Raw genomic sequence first — 27970 nt, forward strand, 5'->3', positions numbered from 1 at the left:
CCCAGTGGGGCAGGGGAGGGCACCAGGGAGCCAAGGTGAGGACAGAGGGGTCTCCCTGGCTCTGGTCCCTTGGTCCCATGATCTGCTCCATCCCACTCACCACCCATCCACTTCCAACATCGCCTTCGCCACAGTCTACCTGGCAACAGGCTAAAGGCCAGAGCCACCAGCCAGATAATGGCAGTTCCACAGCTGGCTCCACCTGCCTCCTCTCCCCCTCCTACTGCTCAGAGCATCCACCCCAGGCTCACCCTGCCCTGCCCCAACCCTCTGTCTTTGCTCAAGTTGTCCCCCTCCTAGAAGGCCTGTCTTTCTCCTCTCTGTCCAGATTTTTCCTGCAGCAGGCAGGCTGAACCAGAGTTAGGGCATGTGCTTGGCCTGTGATTTATACCCGTGAGATTCTCCCTTTTTATTGTACAATTCTGGGAGCTCTCACAAACGTTCCTGTAGCCACCACCACAATCAGGGCACAGAGCACCTCCATCACTGCCCAAACTCCCTCCTGCTGCCCCTTTGTCATCAAGCCCTCTCCCACCCCTAGCCCTGACACCTGCTGATCTGTTCTCCATCCCTACAGTTTTGACTCTTCCAGAATGCCCCATAAATGGAATCAGACAGGATGTAGCCTTTTGAGTCTGGCTTTCTCCACACGGCATAACGCTTCTGAAATGCATCCGTGTCATTGCATGTGTCAATGGTTGGTTCTTTTTTGTGGCTGAGTAGTATTCCACGGCATGGCTGTACCGCACTCAGCTTATTGGTTCCCCAGTTGAAGGCTAGTTGTGCTGTTTCCAGTTGGGGGCAATTACTAACAAAGCTGCTGTAAGCATTCGCATACAGGTTTTTGTGTGGTCCTGTTTTCATTTCTCCAGGGTAAATACCCAGGAGCAGGATTGCTGCTGAGTCACGGGAAGGGTTTGTCTAATTTTATTGGAAACCGCCAAACTGCTTTGCAGAGAGGGGTAGAGCCGTTTGCGTTCCCACCAGCAGTGTATGAGCATTCCAGTTGCTCCACGTCCTTGCCTTGTTATCCTGTTACTTTGATGTCAGCCATTCTGATAGGTATGTGGTTGTCTCTCTTTGGGGTTTTAATTTACATTTTCCTAATGACTAGTCATGTTGAGCATCTTTGTGAACAGGGCATGCTCTGTGAGATGAGACAGACCCGAGTTCAAGTCCTGTTTCTGGCGCTTACTGTGTGGTTTTGATCAGATCTCTCGGAGCCTCCATTTCCTTGCTGGCAAATGGGGAAGATAACGGTATATGCCTCATAGAGTCATTGCTGTAAAGATAAATGAGGATAAATGAGGTACACAGCGAGCACACAGGGAAAGGCAGCTGCTATTGGGAGCTAATAACCATGTTGGAACCTACCAGAGACCCACCCACACTGGACCCACACACCTGGCCCAGGCAGCTTCATCTCACCTGCTGAGCTCGCCCTGGCTGCCCCCCAGGCCCCTCTGTCAGCTCCTCCAGCTCTGATCTCCAGAGGTGCTCTGGGTCTGATGCTCCCCACCTGCTCCCCCAGCTGGCTTCTGGCTCCACTCCCAGCTTGGGCCAACCCCACCCCTGATCTTTTGCCTCAGTAACCCCTTTACACCTGCCCCCTAATTTGACCTTCCCTTTTGCCCTGTTGCTGGATTTTCTTCTCTTAATTCAGCAGACAGCTCAGAGCATCTGCTCTCCCCAGGCCGTGTGAGAGTCATCCCCCCCATCCCATCCTGCAGGGACCCCGGGGCCGGATCCGGGGCATGTGCCTTCTGTTCTCTGTGGTCTTTGTCCTGCCTATGCCAGTTCCGCGTCCATTGCATCCACTGCCATTAGTTTGTGAACTTCTATATCTTTCCATGGACTCTTTCCTTGGAGTGGTGAGTGCCCCTTCAGACCTGGGAGAGTCATCGTATTAAATGGTTTTGTATCCATCCCAGTTCAATAAACATCACGGAGAGGTAGCAAACGACAGCCGCCCACTGGAGCCCTGGACGTTGGGCATTGGGCCTGTAAACCGTCTCCAGCCCGCAGGACATCCCCTATTCTGAGGGTCAGCAGAGCCTCAGCTATGGCGGCAACGGTTCCAGCAGCAGGCCAGCAGCCCCTCGTGCAGTAAACATCCAGCTCAGTGGCACTTGCCTTCCTGCCACCCTGGCCAGGCCTGGGGGCACCCTCTCACCCCAAGTCTGCAAGATAACCCTACCCTGCAGCCACATCAGAGGCTGCTAGTGGACCTTAGGTACTGAGCGGGTGGGAGGGCTGAGATCCTGCTCTGGGAGCACAGATGGACCCTTGGCCCGGAGCTGGGCGGGCCCCTGGCCTAAAGGCCTCTGTATGTAGCTGAGAAATTAGCAGTTCACACAGGAGCTCCCAACATTTCCCTCCCAGAGTTTTCCGCTGACAGCCTCCAGATCTGGGCCAGCGCACGGAATGGAGCAGCTGCCTATTAAACGAATGAGTAAATGAATGAGTGAGTCAGTGATGCCAAATTCCTCCTCCTCTGCTGAGTGTAGGGCTCTGATGAATTGCTGGGATACTCTGCTAAGAGGTTTGTCTTTGTCACCACAACCCTAGGGTCCCCTGTTTGACCCACAGTCGCCTGGGCCTGGGGCTCAGGCTGGCAGCCAGGAGCAGCCTCTGTGAGAGGGAGCCGCTCACATCTTGCAGCCCGAACACAGCAGGTGGCAGATCCCAGACCAGCCCCATCACCAGAGCAGGGGAGACGTGGTGTGGCTCAGCCCACAGGGCTCTCCTGGGGCCCCGAAGCTCATTCCACGGCTCCTGCCTCCTCTAACAGGTCCCTTCCAGCCCCTTGTCTCTCCCTTTCCCTCCTCAACCCTGGCCCACACCTGGGCCTAACCCTGTATTCCAAGGCCCCTTTCTTCCTGTCTCTGTGCCTCATCACTGAGTGTGTCCTGTCCAGAGGTGCTGGCCAGGCCCCTCAGGGTCTATGTGCTGACACTGTCCCAGCCGGGTGACCTGGGGTAGGGGGAGACAGGGACTCCGAAGTCCCGGGCTCTTTGTCTGCGCTTTTGCCTTCGAAAAAAAATTGCATTCCTCAAAAGTTAAACATAGAATTGCCACAGGATCCAACAATTCTACTCCAAGGTACATACCCAAAAGAATTGAAAACAGGGATTCAAGCAAAACTTGTACACCAGTGTTCATAGCAGCACTATTCACAACCGCCAAAAGGTGAGAACAACCCAAGAGTCCATCAACAGATGAGTGGATCAACACGATGTGGTTTATCCACATGTTAGAATATTATTCACCCATGAAAAGGAATGAAGAACTGATACAGGTTACCACGTGGATGAACCTTGAGCACATTATGCTAAGTGAACGAAGCCAGACTCAGAAGGTCACATATTGTATGACACCTTTTGTATAAATTATCCAGGACAGATAAATCCATAGCGGCAGAAAGCAGAATGGTGGCTGCGAGAGGCTGAGGGCAGGGAGATAGACTGCCTAATGAGGGGGTCTCCTTCAGGTGATGAAAATGTTTTGGAACTAGGTAGAGGTCATGGTTGCACAATGTTGTGAAAGTGCTAAATGCCACTGGATGGTACATTTTAAAATGGTGAATTTTATGTTATGTGAATTTTACCCCAATATGAAATTTTTTAAAATAACATTTATGGATTCCTTGACTCCCAGAATAAAAGTAATACACGCGCAAAGAAATAAAATCCACGGAGAAATATGAGTTGGCGACATAGTCATGGAAAATAAAGAACTACACAAGGAACAGAAGGACTGACCAATGTTATAAAGGGATGCTTTATAAACAGGGAGGAAGGGGCTCCAAGAATGAACCAGGAGCCGCACACAATAACCAAGAAAAAGGATGCGTCAATAGTGTGTTCCAAGACTGTGCTGTCCACTGCAGTGGGCATTGGCCACTATTTAAATGTAAATAACTAAAATTTGAAAGTTCAGTTCTTCTGTCCATTAACCACATTACAAATGCTCAAAAGCCACATGTGGTCAGGGGCTACTGGCAAAGACTCCTTGACCAAACTTCAGAGGGCTTCTAGCATTTATCCCCATGTCCCTAGGATGACCTAGACCCCCTTAAAATGACCCTAAGAAAGCTTGCAATTACAAGTCCTTTCTCTGTCCCTTTGAGATGGAAATCTTCTACCACCCAAAGCTGTCTCCTCAAGGACCTGAGGGCTGTCTCTGAAATTCCAGCACTCAAGGCCATCACTTCAGCTCTCACTCCCGATTCCATGGGAGGGTGAGGGCTCACCTTCCGTGGGCACCTTGCTCCCATTTGCACCACTAACTACCTCCTGTCATAAAAATACAAGAAGTTTGTGTTTCTTCCAGATAAGTGGCAATTAGCAAAGCCAGACGGCCTCCTCACACGGACCAACGCCCTGTAAGGCCATTCGGGCCCTTCCTTTAGCACATCCCAGCATTTAAACCAGCTCCTGCCTTTTGTTTCAGGGAATTGAGTTCACTTCACACCTGGCTGTCTTCCCTATTGCAGTAGTGATTACCGAATAAAATCCGTCTTTGTCGCCTTTCACTGGTGTTCAGCTTTGTTTATCTTTGACCCCACCAAATTGGACAGGGTAGATGTAGGCTGTGTCCATCACTGTGGAAAGTTCTACTGGACAGTGCTGTGCAACGTGATGACATCATCAGATCTTCCAAAGAGAGGCCACTTGAGCCAGACTGGTCCTTCATCTCCTGGAGATGATGCCTCCAAAGAGCCCGTCAATGAGGCAGAATATTGAACAAGCATGTCAGACCAACGATGCCTAGTAATATAAAGCAGAAAGAGAGGTTTTGGACAAGGCATGGGGCATTTTGTCATAAACAAACAAACAAACCAACCCTGCACGAAAGGTGTGAACTTTAAAAAAGTCTGATTGAAGTAACAAATGAGGTTTAACTAAAAACCATAAATTCTGCCTGAGAACCACCAGTCAGGCTCTAATCAAGTTGGGAGAAGGCCCCAGCTCCACGCCCCCCACTCCAGAGCTAACTGGTCAATAACTCAGAGTGGTAACACCAAGAAATATCTAATAACAATTTTACTTTTTCATTTGGGTCTATTCAGATCACAACTCCAGCAAACTAGTAAAAAACTAATATTGAAACTCAAAGAAGATGTCAAAATATACAGTTGTAACCCTCTGGCTACACCGTAGTGTTACCACACAAAATTGGGGTTCGTTTGCCCAATGTGCATTAAGACGCTAATTAATTACAGCGTCAGCTTTTGGGGGAGAAATCAGCTTTATTCTGTGAGATGGATCTGCAGGGAGACAGGTGGCGTGTGCCCTCAGATCTGTCTCCCCGATTCAGGGCCTGGGGCAAAATTTAAGAGGTTAGGGAGAAGAGGCTGGCACACGGAAATGCTGGCAGGCAGGTCTTGACCGGTGGGCTTCAAGCATTTATGGTGAGGTTTTAAACGTTTATGACAGGGTTCTAAACATTTATGATGAAGTTCTAAACTTTTATGATGGGGTTCTAAACATTTTTGATGAGGTGGGAAAGGAATTCTAACACCATCTTCCTGAATGAGGGAATCCTTGCTTCTAAGAGTCTGACTTCCAAGATCCAGCCCTATCCCGGTCCTTGGGTTCAGTGGGAGGCAGGATCTTTGGTTCCGAGGTCATTTCAGGTCACTGTTTCTTCTTTTGCACATACCCTGGCTACGTGAGTTTGCAGTTTTTCTGAAACACAATCCTTAATCACTCTGTTGATAAGAGATGGGGTCTGTTCGAACTGGGTCTAAATGGGCCTGTAGTTACACTAGGAAGGTATAAAAACAAGTATAAAAATAATCAATAAACAAATTAATTTCAGGTGGGATGTTTAGGGACAAGCTAAGTATCACGGTAATAATTTTGGGAATCCCTGGAGTTCTGCGTTGGCTGTTCAAGGTATTTGAAGTGCTCAAAACCATCAGCGTGCATGAATTTGTAACTTACAAGCAGAGTGTCACTCCCACAGACCAGGCACCAAGCAACATCCAGATCCTCAATGTTCCCCAAACAGGTTTGCCGACAGCTCCAATTTGGGACAGAGGTGACGCTCTGACCTGTCCCTGCTCACTGCGTGCCCCTTCCACATCCACCATGAACTTACGCAATAGACTCCTGACCGATTTCCTTCTCTGAATGCCTGCTGCCTCCAAGTCATTCTTCAGACAGAAGAGTTATGTCCTTCAGACAGAAGAGTTATGTCAGACGCAGAGTTATGTCCTTGGCACAGTGGAGCCGCATCCGTCTCTTCCTCTGAAAGCTTCAAAGTCTCCACACCCTGATAGGGCGTGGCCCAGAGTCCCAGCACTGCCTGCAGTTCCTTCACGACCTGACCGCAGTCTTTTCGAGCCTCCTGCCCTCGTGGCATCTCTCTTTCCTCTCACCTCTGGGAGTGTCTTCAGCGGTCACCTCCGCCTAGGACGTCTTCCTCCTGTTCCCACCTTGGAGGCCCGGCTCGAATACCATCTCCTCTGGGGGACAGTCCCGAACCTCCTAGCTCAGTGCTCTTGCTTAGACCTCTGCTAGAACACTCCATCTTCAGGGAGCCAGGAGAGGTGGTGGTGAAGGATCCAGGCCTTGGGTGAAGAGAGACAAGGGTTCAAACCTTACCAGCCTCTGAAGCTCAGTCCCCGCACATGTAAAATGGGCACAATGGTGAGCACAGTAAATGTGGCCCATGCCCTCATGAGGCTGACAGTTAAGGGGGTGTGTCAAATAGCCAAAACAAACAATGTCTAAAGAGAATAATACTCTGGAAAGGAGGAGTAGGGTTCTGTTTGAGCATTTACCTGGGGGATCAGAGGAGGCGAGGAGGCACTAACAAGGCAGTGTGGAAGGAGGGGGTGAGGGAACAGTGTGCAAGTCAGAGGGAATAGCATGTGCAAAGGCCCTGTGGTAGGAGGGAGCAGCAAGGGCTGATAGATGGCCCCTCACATGCCCCTCCTGGTGCTGTGTGGCTTGGAAAGACCAGGGACCTCCTGGTTTTGTAGGGGAAGAAAGAAAGAAATCCAACTGTGGCCCCAGACCCCTAACCCACCTCTTTCCCTGGCCCCAGGTCTTTAGGGTAGTTGGTCAGGCTCCCCTTGCTCACCCGTCTCTCTCCCAGACCCTGTGGCTATCTCCTTTCCTTGGGAGCAGAGACTAGGGGGATGTGGCCACATCAAGCTCCGCCCTTACCTTGGTCACCATGGGTTGGTGGGAGGAGCCAAGGAAAGCCTCCCCTGGCTGCCCTTGATCCTAGTCTCCTCCTCCCAAGCAGGCCCAGGTGTGAGGCCACCACTATCCTGGGCACCCGTGTCAGGAACACACCCTCTCCCAAACCCTCTGCCCAGGGTAACCCAAGCCTTTGGAGGGGCATCCAGTGGCTTCTGTCCAGCCACAGGTTGGGACTGACTTAGTCATGATGTGGGGGCAGAATTAGGACAGCAAGCAGGACACCTGTGGCCACTGAGCGCTGCCAGGAGTTGTAGAAGCATCTGGAAGGTGGGAGGGAGAGGCAGCGTGGTAGGTGGGCAGGAAGGTGTGGGACTGGGGTTCCGGACCAAGACAACACCATCCTCCCAGTCCAGCTTCTCAGCCCACAGGTCAGGGGGACCAAGGGAAAGAGCCACATTCGGAAGGTGGGAGGAGATGGTGCAGCGTGGAAGAGGGGAGTCGTCTGTCTTCCAAACCACTGGCACCCAGAGAGTTAGAATGAAGGTCCTGCATGCCCAGCAATAGCTGCTGCTTGAGGAGGCGGCGGGGTGCTGCAGGCTCAGGGGAGGACACGTACCCTGGGCTGGAAAGACAGGGACTTGAGATGACCTGGAACCACGGAGCCTGGCAGGCAGAAGGACACACCTGGACCAGCACCAGCCTGCCCGGCTTCCCATCCCAACTTTGCTGCCTGAGACCTTGGGACGCTCCTGGAGCTTCAGTTTCCTGGTCCATGCACAACGATGACGATGGCGCCCACCTCAGAATGTGTCCAGAGGATGAAATGAGCTAACCCTGCCCTGTCCAATAGGGCAACTGACCACCTTTATTAGTTTGCAAGGGCTGGCGTAACAAAAGTACTCCAAACGGAGAGTTGTAAACAACAAAATTTATTCTCTCCCAGTTCTGGAGGCTAGAAGTCCAAGGTCAGGGTGTCGGTAGGGTTGGTTCCTTCCAAGGGCTGTGAGGAAGAATCTGTTCCACGCCTCTCCCCGAGCTTCTGATGGTTAACGGGCAATCTTGGGCATTTCTTGGCTTGTAGAAGCATCACCCCAATCTCTGCCTTCGTCTTCACACGCGTTCTCCCTGTGTGTATGTTTGTATCCAAATTTCCCCTTTTATAAGGACACCAGTCGTATTGCATTAGAAGCCCACCCAATCCACTACAACCTCATCTTAACTAATGACACCTGCAACGACACTGTTTCCAAGAGAGGCCACATTCTGAGGTACTGGGGGTTAGGACCTCAACATATGAATTCAGGGGTGGGGGACAAAATTCAACCCACAACACCACATGGGGCTTATTGAGCGTTTGAAATGTGGCTGGTTAGAAATGAAATATGATATACTAAATGCACACAGGATTTCAAAGACTTGGTACAGAAAAAAAGCATGTAACATATCTCATTATTAATTATTAATGAGAATTAACGTACCTCTTTTTGTTTTTTTAAAGGAGTTTGAGGCATTCAATTCTTTTTTGGTGAGGAAGATTGGTCCTGAGCTAAGATCTGTTGTCAATCTTCTCTTTTTTTCTTTTTCCTCTTCTCCCCAAAGCCCCAGTAGATAGTTGTATATCCTAGTTGTAGGTCATTCTAGTTCTTCTATGTGGGATGCCACCACAGCATGGCTTGATGAGCCATGCCATGTCTGCTCCCAGGATCTGAACTGGCAAACCCCAGGCCACTGAAGTGGAGCACGTGAACTTAACCACTCAGCCACGGGGCTGGCCCCATTAACTTATCTCTTTTATTGATCATATTGATTACATGCTGAAATGATAATATTTTGGATGCACTACGTTAACTACAATATATTATTAAAGTCAAATTTTTTAATGAGGCCACTAGAGAATTTAAAGTTCCCTCTGTGGCTCCCATTATCTGTCTATCAGACAGCACTGAGCAAATATTTGCAAAGCCCTCTGAAGGGGGCCTGGCCCACGGAAAACGGCTGTAAGCGCTGGTTAAATAAAGGCTTCTCTTTGCAGGTGACTTGTTACTTGCAGCATTTTAAAAATAATGACTTTTCCCGTTCCTCCGAGACTGCAAAATGTTGGGGACAAATTTCTTTTCGTGTCTGGATCTTCTTTTGTATCTATAGGGCATATATCATGTGCTTCTGTCTTTTCCAAATGGTTTTGTGGTATTTTTTCCATGTTGTTGTAAACCCTTCACCTATCACATTAAGCACCGTGGTTTCCTGAAAAATCGTTTCCAATGTTCCTATTAACAATACACAGACTGCTTTCAGCTGAAAATATTTTCTGCTACTTAGGATTATTATTGGGCAATGTGGTAAACTATTGAGGGATCCTAATGAATATTGTCCACTAGTTTTCTAGAAAAGCTGAACCAATTTCCAGTCCTGCCAGCAATGTCTGAACGTCTCCATTTCACCAACTTCTACCTAACTTTATTATCATGTTTTTAAAAAAGGTTTCGTGCGTGTGTGTGTTTTTTGTCGTGTTTTGTCACTGATTTGCTGGAGGAAAAAGCGTCTCCTTGCTCGTACACCCGTTTCTTTGATGACCTGGAGGTTGAGTATTTATGCATTTTTTTATTTCCCCTGTGTATTTCCTCTTCTGAAAATCAGTGTTTTGAGTCCTTTGCCCGTTTTTTACTGCCTTACTATTTTTCTTATCAATTTGTATGCACTCTTGATAAAGATACCAATTTTCATACATTTTATTTCCCCAAATTCACATCAGCAAATATTGACTTAATGCCTTAATTCTGTCTCCTGTTTAGCATATTTTTGCATTTTTATGTAGCCAAATCAATTGATTGTCCCTTTGCGATTCTGTCACCACTTTTAAGCACAGACCATGCTCCTCCAGAGCGGTGATGAGCCTCACTCTTACATTCTTTTAGCTTTTTGTGATTCTTTTCTTTTTTTTTTTTGACTTAAAATCCCTCGAGATCAGTCCTGTCCAAGTGGAATATAGTGCAAACCATAAATGTGAGCCTCACAGATAACTTTAAATTTTCTGGCAGCCACATCTTTAAAAATTAAAAAGAATAGATGGAGCACAGAGGATTTTTAGGACTATGAAACTATTCTGTATGACACTACCATGGTGACTCCATGTCATTACGTATTTGTCCAAACCCATCGAACAGACGACACCAGGAGTGAACCCTAGTGTGAACTACGGACGTGGGTGATAATGACGTGTCCATGTAGGTTCATCGATTGTAACAATTGTACCCCTCTGGTGGGGATGTCCACAGTGGGGCAGGCTGTGCATGTGAAGGGACAGAAGCTGTATGGGAGCTCTCTGTACTTTCTGCTCAATTTTGCTATGAGCCTAAAACTGTTGTCAAAATAAAGTTCGTTGGGGCCGGCCCGGTGGCATAGTGGTTGAGTTTGCACACTCCACTTCGGTGGCCCAGGGTTTGTGGGTTCAGATCCTGGGCGAGGGCCTATACACTGCTCATCAAGCCATGCTGTGGTGGCATCCCACATACAAAATAGAGGAAGATTGGCACAGATGTCAGTTCAGCGACAGTCTTCCTCAAGCCAAAAGAGGAAGACTGGCAACAGATGTTAGCTCAGGGCCAATCTTCCTCGCCAAAAAAAAAAGTTTGTTAATTTAAAAAAACTCTAAATTATAAAAAAATAACAAGAAATAGGTGAAATTGAGGCTGGCCCCGTGGCCGAGTAGTTAAGTCTGTGCGCTCCGCTGCAGGTGGCCCAGTGTTTCGTTGGTTCGAATCCTGGGCACGGACATGGCACTGCTCATCAAACCATGCTGAGGCAGTGTCCCACATGCTACAACTAGAAGGACCCACAAAGAAGAATGAATATACAACTATGTACTGGGGAGCTTTGGGGACAAAAAGGAAAAAATAAAATCTTTAAAAAAAAAAAAAGAAATAGGTGAAATTAATTTTAATAATATATCTTATTTATCTCAATATATCCAAAAATATTATCGTTTCAACATGTAATCAATATAAGAAATTAATTAATGAAATATTTAAATTAGAGGGGTACTAAGTCTTCGTTACTTGGTGTGTATTTTAGACTTACAGCACATCTCCATTCATGCTTGTGACAAGCCACATTCCCAACACTCAACAGCCACGTGTGGCTCGTGGCCACCAGATTGGTCAGTGCACGCCTAGAACTTGGTTTGATCCCAAGGGAGGGCAGAGGGAGAAAGTTTTGCTGGCTGGATTTAAGACCCTTCATCCTCACCTCTCACCTGCTCCTATCTCTCGAAAATTCCTGCCTAGCCAACTTGCTTTTTCTCACCTTCCCCCAGTTGACCTGGGAAATGTTGTTTCCAAAATTTGAAAGCAGAACAGATTTTGCTTCCAAAGTTCTTTTCAGTCACCTTAGATGATCATGAGCAGAGTTAAAGGTAAAAAATTACCACCCACACTATATCATCACATTTATGTACACATGGATGGGCAGCACAACATTTCAGGCTGTGACCTCTGCCTGGCTCTCAGATGCCATCCTGGACACCTGTGTCAGCCACCCACAACCTCTTGGCATCCCAAACCTTCTGTCACCCCACCAAGGCTTCCATCTGTCCACTGTCACCTCCCACTCTCCGGCCTTTGAGCTGTGGCTCCTACCTAGGGGCTCACCATGGGGCCTCCCCAGGATCTCCACCCCTGCAACTCACTGCTCTGGTGACAGCATCCATAATAATAATTATGAGACCATATTCCTAACATCGCACACTTACTGGGTGCAGTGCCAGGCTAACCCATGGCGGCTCATCTTATCCAATCCTCCCAGCCATCCTGAAGGCTGGAACCATTTTGCACATAAGGGGTCTGCTATCAGCTTGTGAGCACTGACAGGGCGCAGCCTGCATTCAAGAACAGGGGAGGGGGGCTGGGCAGAAAGACCTGGGGACCACCTAGAGGGTTGAGCCAGGTTTATAAAAATTTCCTCCGTTTTGCTCGGAAGGGGATCTCAAGGTGTTCCCTGAAACTTGCTCAAGGGTCCTTAATGCGCTCCCCCTTCCCTGCCACGGGGGAACCTGTAGGAGCCCCTAGGATGAGAGGGCCTGGAGGTGAGAGGGGGTTGCCTGCTACCCCCAACTCAAGTCTGTGTTCTGGGACCCCTCTCGGGACAGGTCACCTCCCTACCTTGGGTAGGATGCATCTTGGAGACTGGCAAAAAAAAAACCCAAAAAATCAAGAGTAGGTGAGAACTGAATGGGGCAGGGCAGGACTGGTGCTCTCCCATTGGGGCGGGACCAGTATCTGTCAAAACCAGGCTGCAAGGCCAGGAGGCCAGCTGGCAGACTCATCCTGCCCGCTTGCACCCCGCGCCCTCTGTGCCCGTGGACACCATGAGCGGCCGAGTTGGAGACCTGAGCCCCCAGCAGCAGGAGGCACTGGCCAGGGTGAGGGGCTTCGCGGGCTGGGAGACTTAGGGAGGGGCCCCAGCAGCCTGATGCTGCCCACACCCCTGGACTGCCCCCTGTGCAGCCTGGAGAAGGATCCTGGAGGCGCCTCTGTCCAGCCTGCCGGCCCCAGAGCACAGTTGCTGAGGCAGCTGTGTCCAGGACCCCCGGCAGGAGTCTTTGTCTGGGCCACTCTGGGGCCAAATCAAGCTTTCCACCCCTGCTGGCTCTCTGCCACTGAGCCCTGGCCCTTGTTCCCTGATTGAGGGCATGGAGGGCACTGCCATCAGGCTTCTGGGCAGCCTTGGGCAGACAGGCTCCCGGATCCCCTTCCCAGATTGCAACATTTGTTGGTTTCTCTTCGAGGCTGTCTGACTCCCCAGGGCCCAAGCCTTCTCGCTATGTTTTCATTAAAGGGAAATGGAGGGGTTTGGGGTGATTTCACCTGTAGTGTCACGGCCATGGGGAAAGGGGAGCATATCCAGGTCTCAGTGCCACAGCATTAATTCTGTTTGCAGAGGGCCAGGGACTGGAAACGCTGATTTCGGGGTTGGGGGTTCCAAACCCTGGCTCGCACATTAGGCCTGTGAAAGAGCAGCTGCCGACTTGTGGAGAGAAATTTCTTCCGCGGCTCCTGCCCTGGGGGGGACCTGAGGATCCTCCAGGGAAGAATGAGGACCTTGGGTGAATGGGGGGCCCCCCGTGAATTCCTAGTGAAGAAGAGAGGGGCCCCAGGTGAAGGATGAGGGCCCTGCGTGGATTCCCAGGTAGAGGAGGAGGTTCTAGGAGCAGAGGGTCTCCAGATGAAGGAGGGGTCTGCAGGGGAAGCGGGGGGAGTCCCCTGGTGACCCCTCTGTCTCCCCACTGGTGAAAGCCTTAGGGAAGCCCCAGACACTAGGCTCATAGGAGGGACTCGCCGCTTGGCCTTTAGGGGTGGCCTGTGGGCCAAAGAGCTTTAAATAAGGGAAAAAGAGTTTATTCTTATTTTTTCCATTATTTCAAAGAAATGAAAGCTCGTTATTTTTAAAATTTGACAAAAAGAGAAAAGTAGGAAGAAAGAGAAGAGGTCACCCGTGGTCCCAGAGGCTCAGACAACCATACCTAGGAGCATTTCCTTCTAGCATTTTCCTAAGCCTAGTTTTGACCACCTGTGGTCACACGGCCTGATGCTCCTTTCTCCACTTGGCATCGTCATATGATAAAGTTTTTTCCCAAGTTATTCCAGACTCTTGTCAGCACCTGCCTAGTGGCTTTCTCTTTTACTGACATTCCTTCCAAGAGGGGAGTGGCCTGGAGACTGGAAGGTGTGACCTCCTCCTAGCCCTGCAGCTTCCTCACTCCCCTGGGGAAGACCCTGCCTCTGCCAGCCCAGCCTCAGTTTCCTCATTTGCAACATAGAGGTGTGATCTTTGCCCCTCCTGCCTCAGGGCACACCCTGAGGTTCAAAGGAGGAAATCTGGTTACCTGGAGGGGCTGCGGGGTGAGGAATTATTGCTTCTCAGGGGGGGTACTCTCCCCCGTCCCCAAAAATGGCCCCTTAGGAGCCCAGAGGCTGCAGCTGCTCAGTGTGCACAGACCTGCATTCCGGGTGCCTGTCCGGGCTGGGGACTGTTATAGGAGATGCTGTCGCTCAGCTTGTTAACACTGGAGAGGTTTAACGTGATGATTCACTTCTAATTCCGTGAGCAGTACTGAATCCGTTCTTAAAAAGCTAAAGGTGGTTTGGTGGGTGGCTGTCAAGACAGCTTCCTATGGCTTTGCTGGCATCTGTGGCTAACCCCAGATTCTCAGTCACAGGTTCCCCTGCAAACCCAGCCCTCTGGGCCTTGTCTTCAGCTCCCTCAGTCCCCATGGAAGTGGGGTCTCCTCTCAGAGCTGAGCCTTAGTCCCAAACCCAACCCCCCCCCGACACTTCCCCAAACTCGGCCAGTAGGAAAAGGCACCCCCAGCGGACCAGGCCCCTCCTCTGCCCCAGCCCCGGATGAGGCATCCCTGGCCTCTCTTTCTGTCCCTCCCTGCTGACCTTGGCCTGGGTTGTTTCCACAAAGACTCCACTGCTCGGGGCCCCAGGCCGACCGCGTTTGCTGAGCACCCACGTTTATCTGGCACCTGCTGCAAGCTAAGCCTGATGCGAAATGCTTTACCTGCATAAACTCCTTGGATTGGCACAAGTTTATCATTATTGCCATTTCACAGTTGGGGGATACTGAGGCTCAAAGAGGTTAAATAATTTGCTTCCAAATTCAGACCCTCAAGCTGCAGTACGAGGGGCAACGGTCCTAAAATGTTCTGGTCGGCCTGCATCAGATTCACCGGAGATCTTTGTAAAAACAGGGATGGCAGGGCCCCACCTAGGACCTACAGTTGAGGGCCTGGCGTGGCAAAGAAGCCCCAAAGTTTGAGAAGGACCCAACTCTTCCTGCCATGTTGAGCTGGGGGTGCCCCATTCCCAGCTGCTGCTAACTGCGTGGGTCCCTGAGCAGGGCTGATGCAGGCTGAGGGGAAGCAGGGTCAGGGATGGGGTTTGGGGTCCAGGGGTCCTGGGAGCCCCTCTGACCCTCATATCTCCCCCTCAGTTCCGGGAGAATGTCCAGGACCTGCTGCCCACCCTGCGCAATCCTGATGATTACTTCCTCCTGCGCTGGCTCCGAGGTGAGGCTGGCGGGGTTGGGGGTGGCAGAGGTGGGGGGAGGCTGGGAGGGTCTCAGGGGAAGGGGTGGGAGACAAGGGGGACAGCGCTACAGAGTGGTAGCGAACTGGGCTCTGGAATCAGCCTGCTTTGGGCTAGCATCTGAGCTCCCCTTCAGATCAGCACGGTACAAATGCCCCACCGAGCCTCAGTTTCTTCATCTGCAAAGTGGGGGTGAGGCCACCTCCCCATGGACTGTTGTGTTAGTGAGAGGGTGTGGGACCTGGCACCAGGTGGGCACAGGGTCGAGGTGAGGTTAAAGTTCATACCAGGAAGTTCTCAGGATGACAGGCCTGGCAAGGCCTTGAGTCAGACATCGCTGAACACGGTCTTCAGGACTTGCATTAGGTCTGTCTCCGGTTCCTTGAAGACAGGCCTGTGTCGTCCCCTCAGAGAACCTGGCACCGAGCTCGTGCCCCGTGATACGTCAGGAAGCGGATTTAACTAAAATTAGAGAAGTTTCTTCTAGCAATTGGGGCAGCCTTGTAAAATTATTAGAAGAACAGACACCACCCCAGGGCTTAGGGAGAAATTCAGTTCAACTCGACACACTCCATGCGATGGGTTTTAAACTCAAACCAGGAGAGAAGTCAGAAGCCAGGCTGCCGTGAAAACACCAGCCTCGGAATCAGGCAAACCTGCGATCGATTCCAGCTCTGCCACATGCTAACAGTGTGCCCAGGACAAGCCACGTGCTGTCTCTCTCGGCCTCACTTTCTTCTTCTGTGTAATGGGTGTAATATTAGGCCCTACCTGCCTGCACGGAGGAAGTCCACCCTTCTGTTCTATTCCGTTTGGTTATTTTTTATAATTACTATTTTTTACAAACTTTTTTTTTTTAAAGATTGGCACCTGAGCTAACAACTGTTGCCAATCTTTTTTCTCTTTTCTACTTTTTCTTCCCAAATCTCCCCAGTACATAGTTGTATATTTTAGTTGTGGCATGTGGGATGCCACCTCAGCATGACACAATGAGCGGTGCCATCTCTGTGCCCAGGATCTGAACCAGCAAAACCCTGGGCCACTGGAGCAGAGCACATGAACTTAACCACTTGGCCATGGGGCTGGCCCCTACAAAATTTTTTTATTTTAATTTTCTTTTTATTTTTCCTTTTTCTCCCAAAGCCCCCCCAGTACATAGTTGTGTATTTTTAGTTGTGGGTCCTTCTAGTTGTGGCATGTGGGATGCCGCCTCAGCATGGCTTGATGAGCGGTGCCACGTCAGCACCCAGGATTCGAACTGGCGAAACCCTGGGCTGCTGAAGCAGAGCGAGCAGACAGCCACTCAGCCACGGGGTCGGCCCCTACAAACTTTATTTTTGAGAGCAGTTTTAGATTTAAGAAAAGTTGTGAAGATAGTACAGAAAGCTACCATATACATCATTTACCCATCATTAACATTTATATGCTTCTGGCACATCTGTCATAATTAATGAACAAATATTGATACATGATTATTAACTAAAATCCATACTTTTTTTTAGATTTCCTTAGTTTTTCTGTCCCAGGGTCCCATCCAGGACACCACATTGCCTTTAGTTGTCGTGACTCCTTGGGCTTTCTTGGCTGTGGCTCTTTCCATTCTTTTTTTTTTAACTGGGAAAGATTGGCCCTGAGCTAACATCTGTTAACATCTCAATCTTCCTCTTTTTTTTTCCCCTCCCCAAGGCCCTAGTACATAGTTGTATGTTCTAGTCATAGGTCCTTCTAGTTCTTCTATGTGGGACGCCACCTCGGCATGGCTACTGACAGATGAGTGGTGTGGTTCTGCACCCAGGACCCAAACCTGGGCAGCTGAAGCAGAGAGCACTGAACTTTAACCACTAGGCCATCAGGGCTGGCTCTTTATTCCTTTTTTTAAAAATTTTTTTTTGGTGGGGAAGATTGACCCTGAACTAACATTGGTTGCCAGTCTTCTTCTTTTTGCTTGAGGAAGATTGTCGCTGAGCTAACGTCTGTGCCAATCTTCCTCTATTTCGTATGGGGCACCACCACAGTGTGGCTTGATGAGCAGTGCTAGGTCTGTGCCTGAGATCCGAACCTGCGAACCCCAGGTCACCGAAGTGGAGCGTGCAAACCCAACCACTACGCCACTGGGTTGGCCCCTCTGTTCCATTTTTAATTAGTCATTTTCATGTCATTTTCCTCCACCTGGGCTAAAGAAAAAGTTGGGAAAGGAGATTTCTTGAAACCCCTTGATGCAGCATCAGAACTCTCTCCTCCTTTGAAGTCCTTTTGGGTTTAAAAACCAGCGTTTCAGGTCCCTGGTGTGTCTTTGATAAAGGAGTGAAATCACGGAGACTGTAGGCTACTGGGTCGTGGGAAAGGAACAGGGTCTAAGATTGGGCGAGGGTGCCAGGCCTCCTGATGCCTCTTGCTTTATCCTGTGACCTACTGACACGGCCCAGTCCACTTCCACTCAGCTCTGCAGCCACTCCCTGCCTCACAAACTCAAGACACAGGCAGAAGAGAGGGCGATCGCTGCGACCGAACTTCTCGGAGGTTCCTCTGTCAGGCAGGATGCAGAGGGACTTTCCACGACCTTCCCTCTGAAGTCACGTCCCTTTGTTTTTCTTGATCTCCATCCCACATCCACGTCCATCTCTCCTACCTGGACACTAGCTCCGTGATCACAGGGACTATGCCTGCCCCAGCCTCCCAGCCTGGCACATAGTAGGTGTTACTGAAAAAGCTATGAGGACCCATGAGCAGCATCCAAACCACTATCTACCGGACGAGAAACCACACTCTGGTTCTCAGTAGGAAAATCTCCTATAGACACAGAGATTTTTAAAAAGCTGATAAAAGAACATTATGTACAATTATGCACGCACAAATTTAAAAATCTAAATGAAATTGACACATTCCTTTAAAATATATATAAGGCCAAAATCCAGAAAGAAGAAATAGGAGGTCTCAACAGACCGATAAATATTAAAGACATTTAAATGGTAATAAAAACCTCCCCTCCATTAAAACTCAAACCCCGATGGTTTTAAAGGTAGACTCCTCCAAAGTTTTAGGTCCAGCTAATTCCTACTTATACAAAATTTTCAAGTTGTTTTAAAATATATGAAAGAGTAAAGTTACCTTATAAGGCCTGCGTAAGTTTGATTCCAAAGCTAGATCAGGATAATAAAAGATAAGAAAATTCTAGGCTCGTTTCACTTATTAATATTGACGTAAAAAAGTCTAAATACGATCTTACACAATAGAATCCAATAGGGTGTTAAAATTATACAGCACAATCATGGAGACCTTCTCTTAAGTATGCAAGAAGAATTCAGCATCAGAAATCTACCAGTGTCATTGAACACATTAATAGATTAAAAATGAAAAATTACGTGGCTATCCCAATGCAGACAAAACCTTTGAAAATGTTCAAATTCTATTTATAAGAAAAAACAAAATAAAAGTTTTACTAAACTAGGAATGGAATGGAATATCCTTGGCTTGGTAATGGTTACGTAGCAAAAATCTTCCAAGAAATGTTATGCTTAAGGAGAAATTTTAGATGGATTTTCTTTAAGAGCAGGAACAAGGAAAGGATGATGTCAATCAACGTTACTGTTTCAACACAGAACCGGAGACCTTTGCCAACGTTATAAGGAAAGAAAAAATAATCAGTGGTGTAAAGGCTTGAAGAGAAGAGTTATAATGTTTGCTTATCTCCCTTGAAAACCAACAGGATCAACAGAAAAACTCTAGAACTGTTCAGGTCAACAGCCACGAGCCACATTTAATGATTAAAATTAAATTAAATTAAATTAAATTAAAGCTTCAGTTCCTCTGTCACACCAGCCACCTTTCAAGTGCTCAGGAGCCACATGCACTTGAACTGTTAAGATATAGGACACTTCTATCCTCACAGAAAGTTCTGCTGGAGCACACTGATACAGAAGATGATTTTAATAAATGTATAGCCGCAAGAAATGATTGGGCAGGTGAACTTGATGCCTGTCTTCAAATGTTTGAAGATTTTCCATGTTGACAAACAGCAACATATGTTCTTTTGACCTTGACAATGGGGCTGGAATCATTGTGGGGCAGATTTGGAATGCAATGGGCTGCCTGCTGAGGGAGTGAACTCCCCATCACAAGAGATAATCAAGGCAGAGCTGGTAGCCTTGGTGGTTTTTCTTTGGAGGTGGCTTATGATCAGGGCAGAGGAAGCCTAGATAGCAGCTCAGATCCCTTCTATTTGAAAATCTCTGACCTTGCTTCTTATCAAAGGCCGATCACTGGATGAATTCCTTAGTAACCAGTGGTCTCAGAGAGCAATGGTCATGGCATTTCTAAAATAGAGCATCATCTTTTCAATGAAGGTACATTTATTTCTTCAAAATTAGTAATCAGAGGGGCCGGCCCAGTGGCATAGCAGTTAAGTTCACAGGCTCTGCTTTGGTGGCCTGGAGTTCACAGGTTCGGACCCCAGGTGCAGACCTAGTACTGCTCATCAAGCCACGCTGTGGTGGCATCCCACATAAAATAGAGGAAGACTGGCACAGATGTTAGCTCAGTGACAATCTTCCTCAAGCAAAAAGAGGAAGGTTGCCAACAGATGGTAGCTCAGAGCCAATCTTCCTTACACACACACACACAAAATTAGTAATTATAATAGCTACAGTTTATTGAGAACTAACTGGGAGCAAGGTAATGTGCGAGCACTTTATATACTTTATCTTAGGTCATCCTTTGAATAACTCTGAAAAAGATACTATTCCCATTTAACAGAATAAAAAACTAAGGCTCAGAGAAGGTGAGTGAGTTGCTCAAGGTTGCGCAGCAAATAAAAAGACAAAACTAGAATTCAAGCTCAAGTCTGTCTCACTCCAAAGCCCGTGCTCCTCACCACCCCTAACACCAAGGCAGCCTCTGCTCCCAGGGAGACATCAAGTATTACAGTCAATTTTAAAAGGCCTGGAAACTAAAATCAAGGGCCCTCTAAAGTCTTCTAGAGGATTAAAAATCCTTGCTTTTAAAAAAAACTTTCCAGGCCTCCAATGTATTCTTGGGGTGTCAGGAAAAGTCGGGGGCACCCCCGCTACTTCCTCACAAGCTTTCAGAGAATGGCGCCTTCTACACACTCCCTCAAGCCTCCTCTTACCTCGGCTTTTCTTGCAGCTCGGAAGTTTGACCTGCAGAAATCCGAGGACATGCTCCGGAAGGTGAGGCCCCATTCTCGTGAGCCTCCTGCTTCCTCGTGCTGTACCCCAGGGGTTAGCAACAAGCGGTGGGGACTCTTGGCCCGTTTTCGTGGTTCTTCTTCGTTCCTCCTCGGATCCCTTTCTGCATCAGACCCGGGTCCCCCACAGCTCTCCACCCGGCATCCCCGTGCCCGGTTCTGTGTCGGCAGAGCCTGGGCATGCTCTGGGGATCTTTGGGGTGGGCAGTCTTCAGGTCCTGCCATGTCTTCACAGCACATGGAGTTCCGGAAGCAACAGACCCTGGACAACATCCTCACGTGGCAGCCCCCAGAGGTGAGGCCCGTGCAGCATCCCCCAGGCCATCTGATCCCCTCCCCTGTACCCTTCCACCACATCCCGCCACCTGACGGAGCAGGGACGTGGCTTGGTGGACTGGTCTGAGTCAGGACCTCACCCCCGTGGCCAGGTGATCCAGCTGTACGACTCGGGTGGTCTGAGCGGCTATGACTACGAAGGCTGCCCTGTGTGGTTTGACCTCGTCGGGAAGCTTGACCCCAAGGGTCTCCTCCTGTCAGCCTCCCCGCAGGAGCTGATCCGCCAGCGCATCAGGGTCTGCGAGCTGCTTGTGCAGCAGTGTGAGCTGCAGAGTCAGAAGGTGAGCTCTCAGGGCTGGGATGGGGGCGCATGGTGGGCCCAGTCTGTCTTGAGGGTGGCCCCAGGACCAGAGAGGCGAGGCACCCTGATCCTGCTTTGCCCCAGCCCTCGGCACTCCAGGCTCTGGTGGGACACGGGCTTCCACAGTCACTCAGCCACGAGCATGTAACATGTGCATGGCACCCTCTGCTGGTGTGAGCCAAGGGTCACCAGAGCCCTTTCCCCTCTGACCTTGGGTAAGATGCTGGCCTTGGGTGCAGCGAATGCTCTAGCTCTGTTCCCCCGGAACCCTGGGAACAGCAGGCGGTCAGCTTTACTTTTGGAAAAGATGTCTCCTAGTTGTAAATTGCATGACTGTAAACACCTGGGAGGGGAGCATTGCCTTGGACATCCCTGAGATCAGTGACCCTTGGAACCAGGCACATCCCTGTGGGTCCTTGGAAGCTACCACGCACTTGCTACAAAAAGACACTGAGAGCTGGGGGTGTGGGGCTTCCAAACCGAGAAGGACCCGCGCTCGTCTCTGTAGACCTCCTCGTCCCTACCTCTGTCTCCTGGCCCGTCCCCTTCAGAGTGACTGTAATGCAAGTGTGTCCTGGTTGGTTTTGTGAGTCTAAGTGTCTAGAGGAGCCTCAGATGAAGACCCCAGGGGGAGCCATTATGTCACTGTGGGATAATTTGGCTAGTGGCTGACTCAGTGACGAGGACAGGGCCTGCGTCCCCAGCGTCTGGCGCAGGGCTGGACGCACAGTGGGCCCTCCACAGAGACTTGTAACAAGCATGAGTGAATTGCAAAGCAGCAAATTTAGTGCCTAGTTTGAATGGACGTGTCTGTCAGACAAGATTGCTCATCTGATTGGGTCAGAAGAGTGCCATTCATGCATGTTCCCGATTGGAGGCAATAATTATGGTGATGATGACACTAATAATAATATCTGCTAAAATTTACCAGGGGCCAGCCACATGCCAGGAATTCTCTCAGAGCCTGGACTTATCCCATTCTACAGAGGAAGAAAGTAAGGCTCAGAGGGGTTAGAAACCCTCCCAAGGCCACACAGCCTGCCAGCAGCGAAGCTCTGGCTTGGAAACAGCCACAGGACTGCAGACGCTGTTGGATATAATATATTATTGTACATAAAGGTGCCCAATGAGCAATGAATGATGTCTTTAATTCCACAGTTAACTAATTCCAGGCAACAGTGTTGAGCAAATCATGTGATAAGGGCCACTGTGTCAGGGTTCGGATGTGGCATCTCCTCAGACCCCAGATGGGCTCCATGTGTTTGGAAAATGCTTCGAGCAGCCAAGGGAGTGGGTGGCAGGAAGCTGGGAGGGGCGCCCAGGTCTCTCTGGCTGGGATCTCCCAGCTGGAGCTGTTTTCTGACCCATATATCTGCGCTGTCCGGTGCAGCTGGGCAGGAACATCGAGACGATGGTGTTGGTGTTTGACCTGGAGGGGCTGAGCCTGAAACACCTGTGGAAGCCAGCTGTGGAGGTCTACCAGCAGGTGAGGCAGGCAGCTGGCTCGAGGCCAATAGGGAGCCACTGCCCGCACCAGCTCCCAGTCCGTGAGGGAGGGGGACACCCCTCAGGGGCCCACCAGTGAAGCTGGCCTGGGGTCTCCCCTCCAAGGAGAAAGAAAAGCAAGAGCATCACAGAGGATGAAGTACACGCCCCCAGGGAAGACGGGGTGGGCCGGGGATGGGGGAGAGGGGGCTCTCGTCACAGCAGCATCAGAGGCCACCAAATCCAGGGGGAGCGAGTGTTGCTGTGTGGCCTCGACCAGATTCATCTTGACTCCACAGTTTTTTGCCATCCTGGAAGCAAATTATCCCGAGAGGCTGAAGAATTTAATTGGTATCCGAGGTGAGCCCATGACGGGGATGACCTCCTGGGGAGTGGGGGGCACAGTGGGCAAGCTACCGAGTTTGGGGCTTCTCAAACCATCCTTTGTGAAGATTAGGTTTTTTGAGTTCATTTCTTCCCAGATTGATACTTTTGGAGTGTACAAAAGCATGCATAGCACTGTCAAATAAGTTATAGGTTTCTAAATGTCTGCTGTTATTTTCTTTACTTATCTGGGCATGGACTGGTACCAGATGGTCATGGACCACTTGGTTGGTGGACACACTTTGAGGGGAAATGGTCCTGGTCTGTGACGGCCGTACACTGAGGGGGTGGCCACGTGTGCTCTGGAGTCAGACTATGAGGCTTCCAATCTAGCTGGTTCTGGGACTTTGGGAAAGTCTATTTAACCTCACTGAGCCTCAGTTTTCCCATTCTGTTAAATGGGACTGTAATGGCGCCTTCCCCATGAGACAGCTGTGAGGTTATATGAGACAGTCTGTGGAGAAGGCGTGGCACAGAGCCCGGCCCACAGAACGTACCCAGGGAGCATCAGCGATTCAGGCGGGACGTGAGGTCTAACGCACATGCTTGCACCCGAGAGGATTCCAGAGCAACCCCGGGAAAGCCTGAGTGTGAACAGGAAAAGGCACCGGTGGGGAATCAACATTGCTAAAGTCCTGCAGCTGAGCAGGGCAGGCAACCAATTATTGAGAGCCAGGCACTGTGCCAAGTGTCATGCGTACCTTAATTTAATCTCCATTTTACAGTTAATAGCACTGAGACTCAGAGAGGGTGAAGGTCACACAGCAGGAAGTGGCAGAATCTACCTGGGTCTGACTGTTGTCCAGCTCATGCCCTTGGCTGTGACTTTGTATATCCAAGTCCTCTCTGGTCCAGCTTCCCAACGGAGTTTCATCGTTTCAGCCCCCAAGCTGTTCCCCGTGGCCTTCAACTTGGTCAAGTTGTTCATGAGCGAGGAAACGAGAAAGAAGATAGTGATTCTAGGAGGTGAGTGATTTGGCCTCCTGGCTGTGCCCATCTCCATGTCTGCCTGGGGAACAGAGGTCAATGTGAAAGGCCCCATTTCTCCCTGGTTCGTCCTCTATCTTCAGGTGCCGACCTGGGCCTGACACTCGTCGGCCTTTGCACACTCAGACAAGGCTTTGGGTCCTAGACCCCAGCCTGGGTGGCCATGTAAAGATCTTGGGTGGTCTCAGGACTAGACGCCAGGGGAGCAAGCCAAGGATATATCGGGTCCCCTCCCTGGGCTTGGCCCCCTCTGTCGAGCCTCCCTGAGGCCCCGTGAGGCCCTCTCTTGCTTCCACAGGCGACTGGAAGCAGGAGCTGCAAAAGTTTGTCAGCCCCGACCAGCTGCCTGTGGAGTTTGGGGGGACCATGACCGACCCCGACGGCAACCCCAAGTGCTTGACCAAGGTACTGGGTGCCCAGGGGATGGGGAGGGAGGGGAGACGGCCGTGGTCCAGTGCTCGCTCACCACCCCTCCCCCACAGATCAACTACGGGGGCGAGGTGCCCAGGAGCTACTACCTGCGCAACCAGGTGAGGACGCAGTACGAGCACACAGCGACCGTGGGCCGCGACTCCTTCGTCCAGGTGAAGACTGAGATCCTGTTCCCAGGCTGTGTTCTCAGGTAGGGATGGCGGCACAGCTGGGAGGGGCCCGGAGCCCATCAGGTGGTCATCAGTGGGGCTCCGTCCCCTGCAGGTGGCAGTTTGCATCAGAGGGGGCAGACATCGGCTTTGGGGTTTTTCTGAAGACCAAGAAGGCAGAGCAGAAGCGGGCCGGGGAGATGACGGAGGTGCTGCCCACCCAGCGCTACAATGCCCACCTGGTGCCCCAGGACGGGAGCCTCAGCTGTGACAAGCCCGGCGTCTGTAAGAGCCATTCAGTGGAGGTGTTTTCCTCCTCATGGGGAGCAATGATCTGAGGTCTCTTGCCAGTCTGGCTTCTCTGTCCACTAATTCCAGCTCTCAGGGAGCACGTGGGGGTGTGTGTGAGTTTCTAGATCCCACAGGAGTCAGGGCAATTGGCTTCAGCGTGTTGGATCTGATGAGCAGCCCCAGGGTTGGGTACAAGAGCAGAGACACATTGTGGAGAGTGGGATATACAGCCTGGGGACAATGGCCCCAGCTCCTGGAAAGCCTCACGCTGGGCTGGACAGGCTAAGAGACAGGGAAAAACAGCCAGGGGCTCAGCTTCGGGCATCCCAGCTTGCCCACATGCATGGACCACCCCACTCTGGGACCCCCAAAGGGATGGCTTCTTCCAGGTGTTTAGCTTTCCTTCCCGGACCGCCCAGGCCAGATGCCATCTGATCAGCTTTACCAGAAGCAGCGTTGCCCTCTCACCTCTGTTGAGAACAGAGCCAGGATAGGGGGACCCCAGGGTTGACTACTCTGGAGAATGAGAAGGAGTTCTGCTAATGCTTTAATACCTAGTGCACCTGTATGGAAAGAGAGAGTTGGGAAGGTGGGGACTTCCCAGTGGATGACTCATCATGTCGAAGAGTTCACGTTGGACCTTGGCCTTGAAGGAAATGTCTTCTATGAAAGGCTCGATGAGAAAGTGGCTTAGGGAGCTCAGCCCTCTCCTCCGGGGAACGCAGGGCTCCTCTCTGGGCGGGAGCATTGGGAGAGGGGAATCTGGTCCCTCCCCTTCCTTGCTCTGTAACGGTTGGAAAGTCATCTCAACCTCTCTAAGCCTCAGTTTCCTCATCCATGAAATGGGGATGACAGTACCTTCGTGTGAGGCTGCCCTGAGGACCCAGCGAGCTGTGAAGCGCTGACGTAATGCCTGGCACACAGGAGGGGCTGATGCATGCTGGGGTCTATTATTATTCCGTTAGTTCGCACAAGTACCATCCAAGGAGATGGTCACAAGCAATGGGCCGGGGGCTGGGCAGTGCCTGACCCTATAGCCCCACCCCCAGTCCCGGGCAACCCATTCCCAAGGGCAGCAGGCGGGCAGGGACTCGGGCTGGCTTCGCCTGATTGCTCCTCCATCCTCGCAGACGTCCTGCACTTCGACAACACCCACAGCCTGAGGCACAGCAGGAAGGTCAGCTACACTGTGGAGGTGCTGCTCCCGGACAAGGCCTCTGAGGAGAAGATTCAGGGTATCGAGGCAACGAGACCCACCCCAGCGCAATGAAGACCCCGGCCGTCTCTGTGCCTGTGCTCTCCAATCCCTTAGCACCCCCACCCTGTCCCCTGCCCTCTAGCTGGTCCAGGCCAGTGGCCACCCGTATCTCCAAAGACCTTGCCTCTGGATCCCTGTCCCCGAGCTCCTTAGGGTTTGTCCTTCTGTACTGCTGTCCCACTGGGCAAAGGAGTGCTGTCTACCCAGGAGATGTCCCCGAGAATGAGTGCTCAGACATCCCTGTAAAAGGGGTCCTCATTGTGAAGTGTCAGCATCCTGGCTGCCAAGGCCTTTCCCAGAGACTGGAAGCCTTAGCAAACACTATCCAAGGGCCTTGCTGGCAAGGGGCCGGGCTCTGGCCCTTTCCACCTTCAGATTCTGATTTCATTTTCTCCAATTAATAGGAGGTTTCTCAATTTCCTAGGATCTGTTTGGGGCAAGAAAATGATAAGGCTTGGGGGGTCTTCAGGTGAGCTATGTGAGGTCCTTGGGGTCCCCAGCCCCTCCACCTGTGGCAGCTGCATCATTCATGGTTTAGCACGCAATGTCTGAACTGGGGCTTTCCTGCTGTAAAAAGCAAACCAACTAAACAAAAGGAAATGCCAAAAGCCATTGCCATGAGGTGCTCCTGGTCCAACGGTGTTTGAGTTGTTTGGCAAGGAAGAAAACTGCTGTGCCAGAACCCGGGAGACAGCCTGGGGCCATTAGGCAAAAATCACAGAACATCCCTGTGTCCAAGGACTGCCCCTGCATCCCAGACGTGACAGGCTGTCCCGCCGCCCCTGTTGCCTTACGTGGTCACCCTCCATGCAGCCTCCCCAGATGCAGGAGCATCTGGAGTCCCCTGAGGCCCCCAGGGGTCCCAGTGCCATTTTCCCACTGCCCTCGGCAGGCTATGGAGGGCGGGGCTGACTGGGGTTAGGAGGACCCTGTGCCAGGTTTCGCTGGGCCCACCTGTTGTCATGACAGGGGCTCATGATGCCTCATTTCAGCCTTCACATCCCCGGCCTAAAAACAAGGGGTTCATGGATGTGAACCCTAACTTTTGCCTTTCTAACCGCCCACAGCCTATTTCCCACCATGAGCACAGCCTCTCCTGGTTTCCTTGCAGGTAGCAAGGATTGCTCTGCCCCATGCACAGGGTTTCCCGAGGCTCTGATCACAGGTAATTTACACAAATACAGGCTGGAACAAGGGCATCCAGTGTGGCACCAGGGACTCTGAATCCCAGAGCTGGCAGAGTGCACCTCGTGTTAAGCAGAGAGGGCAGCAGCCACCTGCAGAGGTGACAACAGAATCTCCTACCTGGCAAGGTGGGCAGGCATACTTGCGGAGCTAGACAGGGGGCACATTCTCAGCAACCCCTGGCCTTGACTCAATACTGTCAGTTTCTTCAAAAAAAAGAAAAGAAAAAGGAAACAGGCCAGAGAAGGGCTGGCTCTCCCAAAGTTTGTTTCTTCATCCAGCACCAGGTCCTGCAGGCCTTGGGGACACTACGGCCACTGAGTTGAGCCAGCTCTGCTAGAAGGAACCTTGCCTGTATTGAGGGAGGCAGAAGTGACTTGGATGATCCCTTATCAAGCGGGCATGTCACCACGTGAGCTTGGAGGGGAGGAGCAGAATTCTGAGGAAACATTCAGCAAAGAAAGCTGATGGGGGTCAGAGGTGCTTTTCCCGAGGAAATGACCCCTGGAGGGAGAGCTGAAGCGTGTGTGGGGTGACCAGGTGCAGGCGAGCCTTCCAGACCGAGGAAGCAGGTAAGGGTGGCCGTGGGGTGTTTGAGGCCAGAGGAGAGTTCTCGGTGACACTGGTGACAGTTGACTGATGTTTACTATTTCTTTGTGAGCAAGTGTGTACACTTAGTGGTTAATAAAACCATTTTACAACATAGGTTACAAAA

The 27970-nt window shown here is 50.7% G+C and overlaps 1 protein-coding gene and 1 long non-coding RNA gene across 2 annotated transcripts; one reads left to right on the plus strand and one right to left on the minus strand.

The window, feature by feature from the left end:
- The first annotated feature begins 12438 nt into the window (after positions 1-12438).
- Positions 12439-27970, plus strand: LOC103548075 (SEC14-like protein 4). Its single transcript, XM_070628528.1, has 12 exons — positions 12439-12573; positions 15150-15225; positions 20387-20430; positions 20683-20742; positions 20876-21064; positions 22475-22570; positions 22869-22929; positions 23836-23919; positions 24239-24345; positions 24423-24562; positions 24637-24806; positions 25943-27970. Exons 1-12 carry the CDS (start codon positions 12520-12522, stop codon positions 26080-26082), a joined length of 1221 nt encoding a protein of 406 aa, XP_070484629.1. The 5' UTR covers positions 12439-12519; the 3' UTR covers positions 26083-27970.
- LOC139084694 (uncharacterized) lies at positions 23739-25376 on the minus strand. The gene is made up of 3 exons (XR_011542282.1): positions 25281-25376; positions 24459-24630; positions 23739-23962 (listed from the first exon to the last, which is right to left on the minus strand). It is a non-coding gene; the product is annotated as an uncharacterized lncRNA (long non-coding RNA).

Source organism: Equus przewalskii, chromosome 7 (assembly GCF_037783145.1).
Source record: "Equus przewalskii isolate Varuska chromosome 7, EquPr2, whole genome shotgun sequence".
In the NCBI taxonomy this organism is placed as follows: Eukaryota; Metazoa; Chordata; class Mammalia; order Perissodactyla; family Equidae; genus Equus; species Equus przewalskii.

What these genes read in the sequence shown, in the direction of transcription:
- LOC103548075 (XM_070628528.1), top strand. Translation starts at nt 12,520, where the DNA reads ATGAGCGGCCGAGTTGGAGACCTGAGCCCCCAGCAGCAGGAGGCACTG. An exon ending in CCGAGGACATGCTCCGGAAG is followed by an intron (nt 20,431 to 20,682) that starts GTGAGGCCCCAT and finishes ATGTCTTCACAG; the next exon opens with CACATGGAGTTCCGGAAGCA. An exon ending in GAATTTAATTGGTATCCGAG is followed by an intron (nt 22,930 to 23,835) that starts GTGAGCCCATGA and finishes TCATCGTTTCAG; the next exon opens with CCCCCAAGCTGTTCCCCGTG.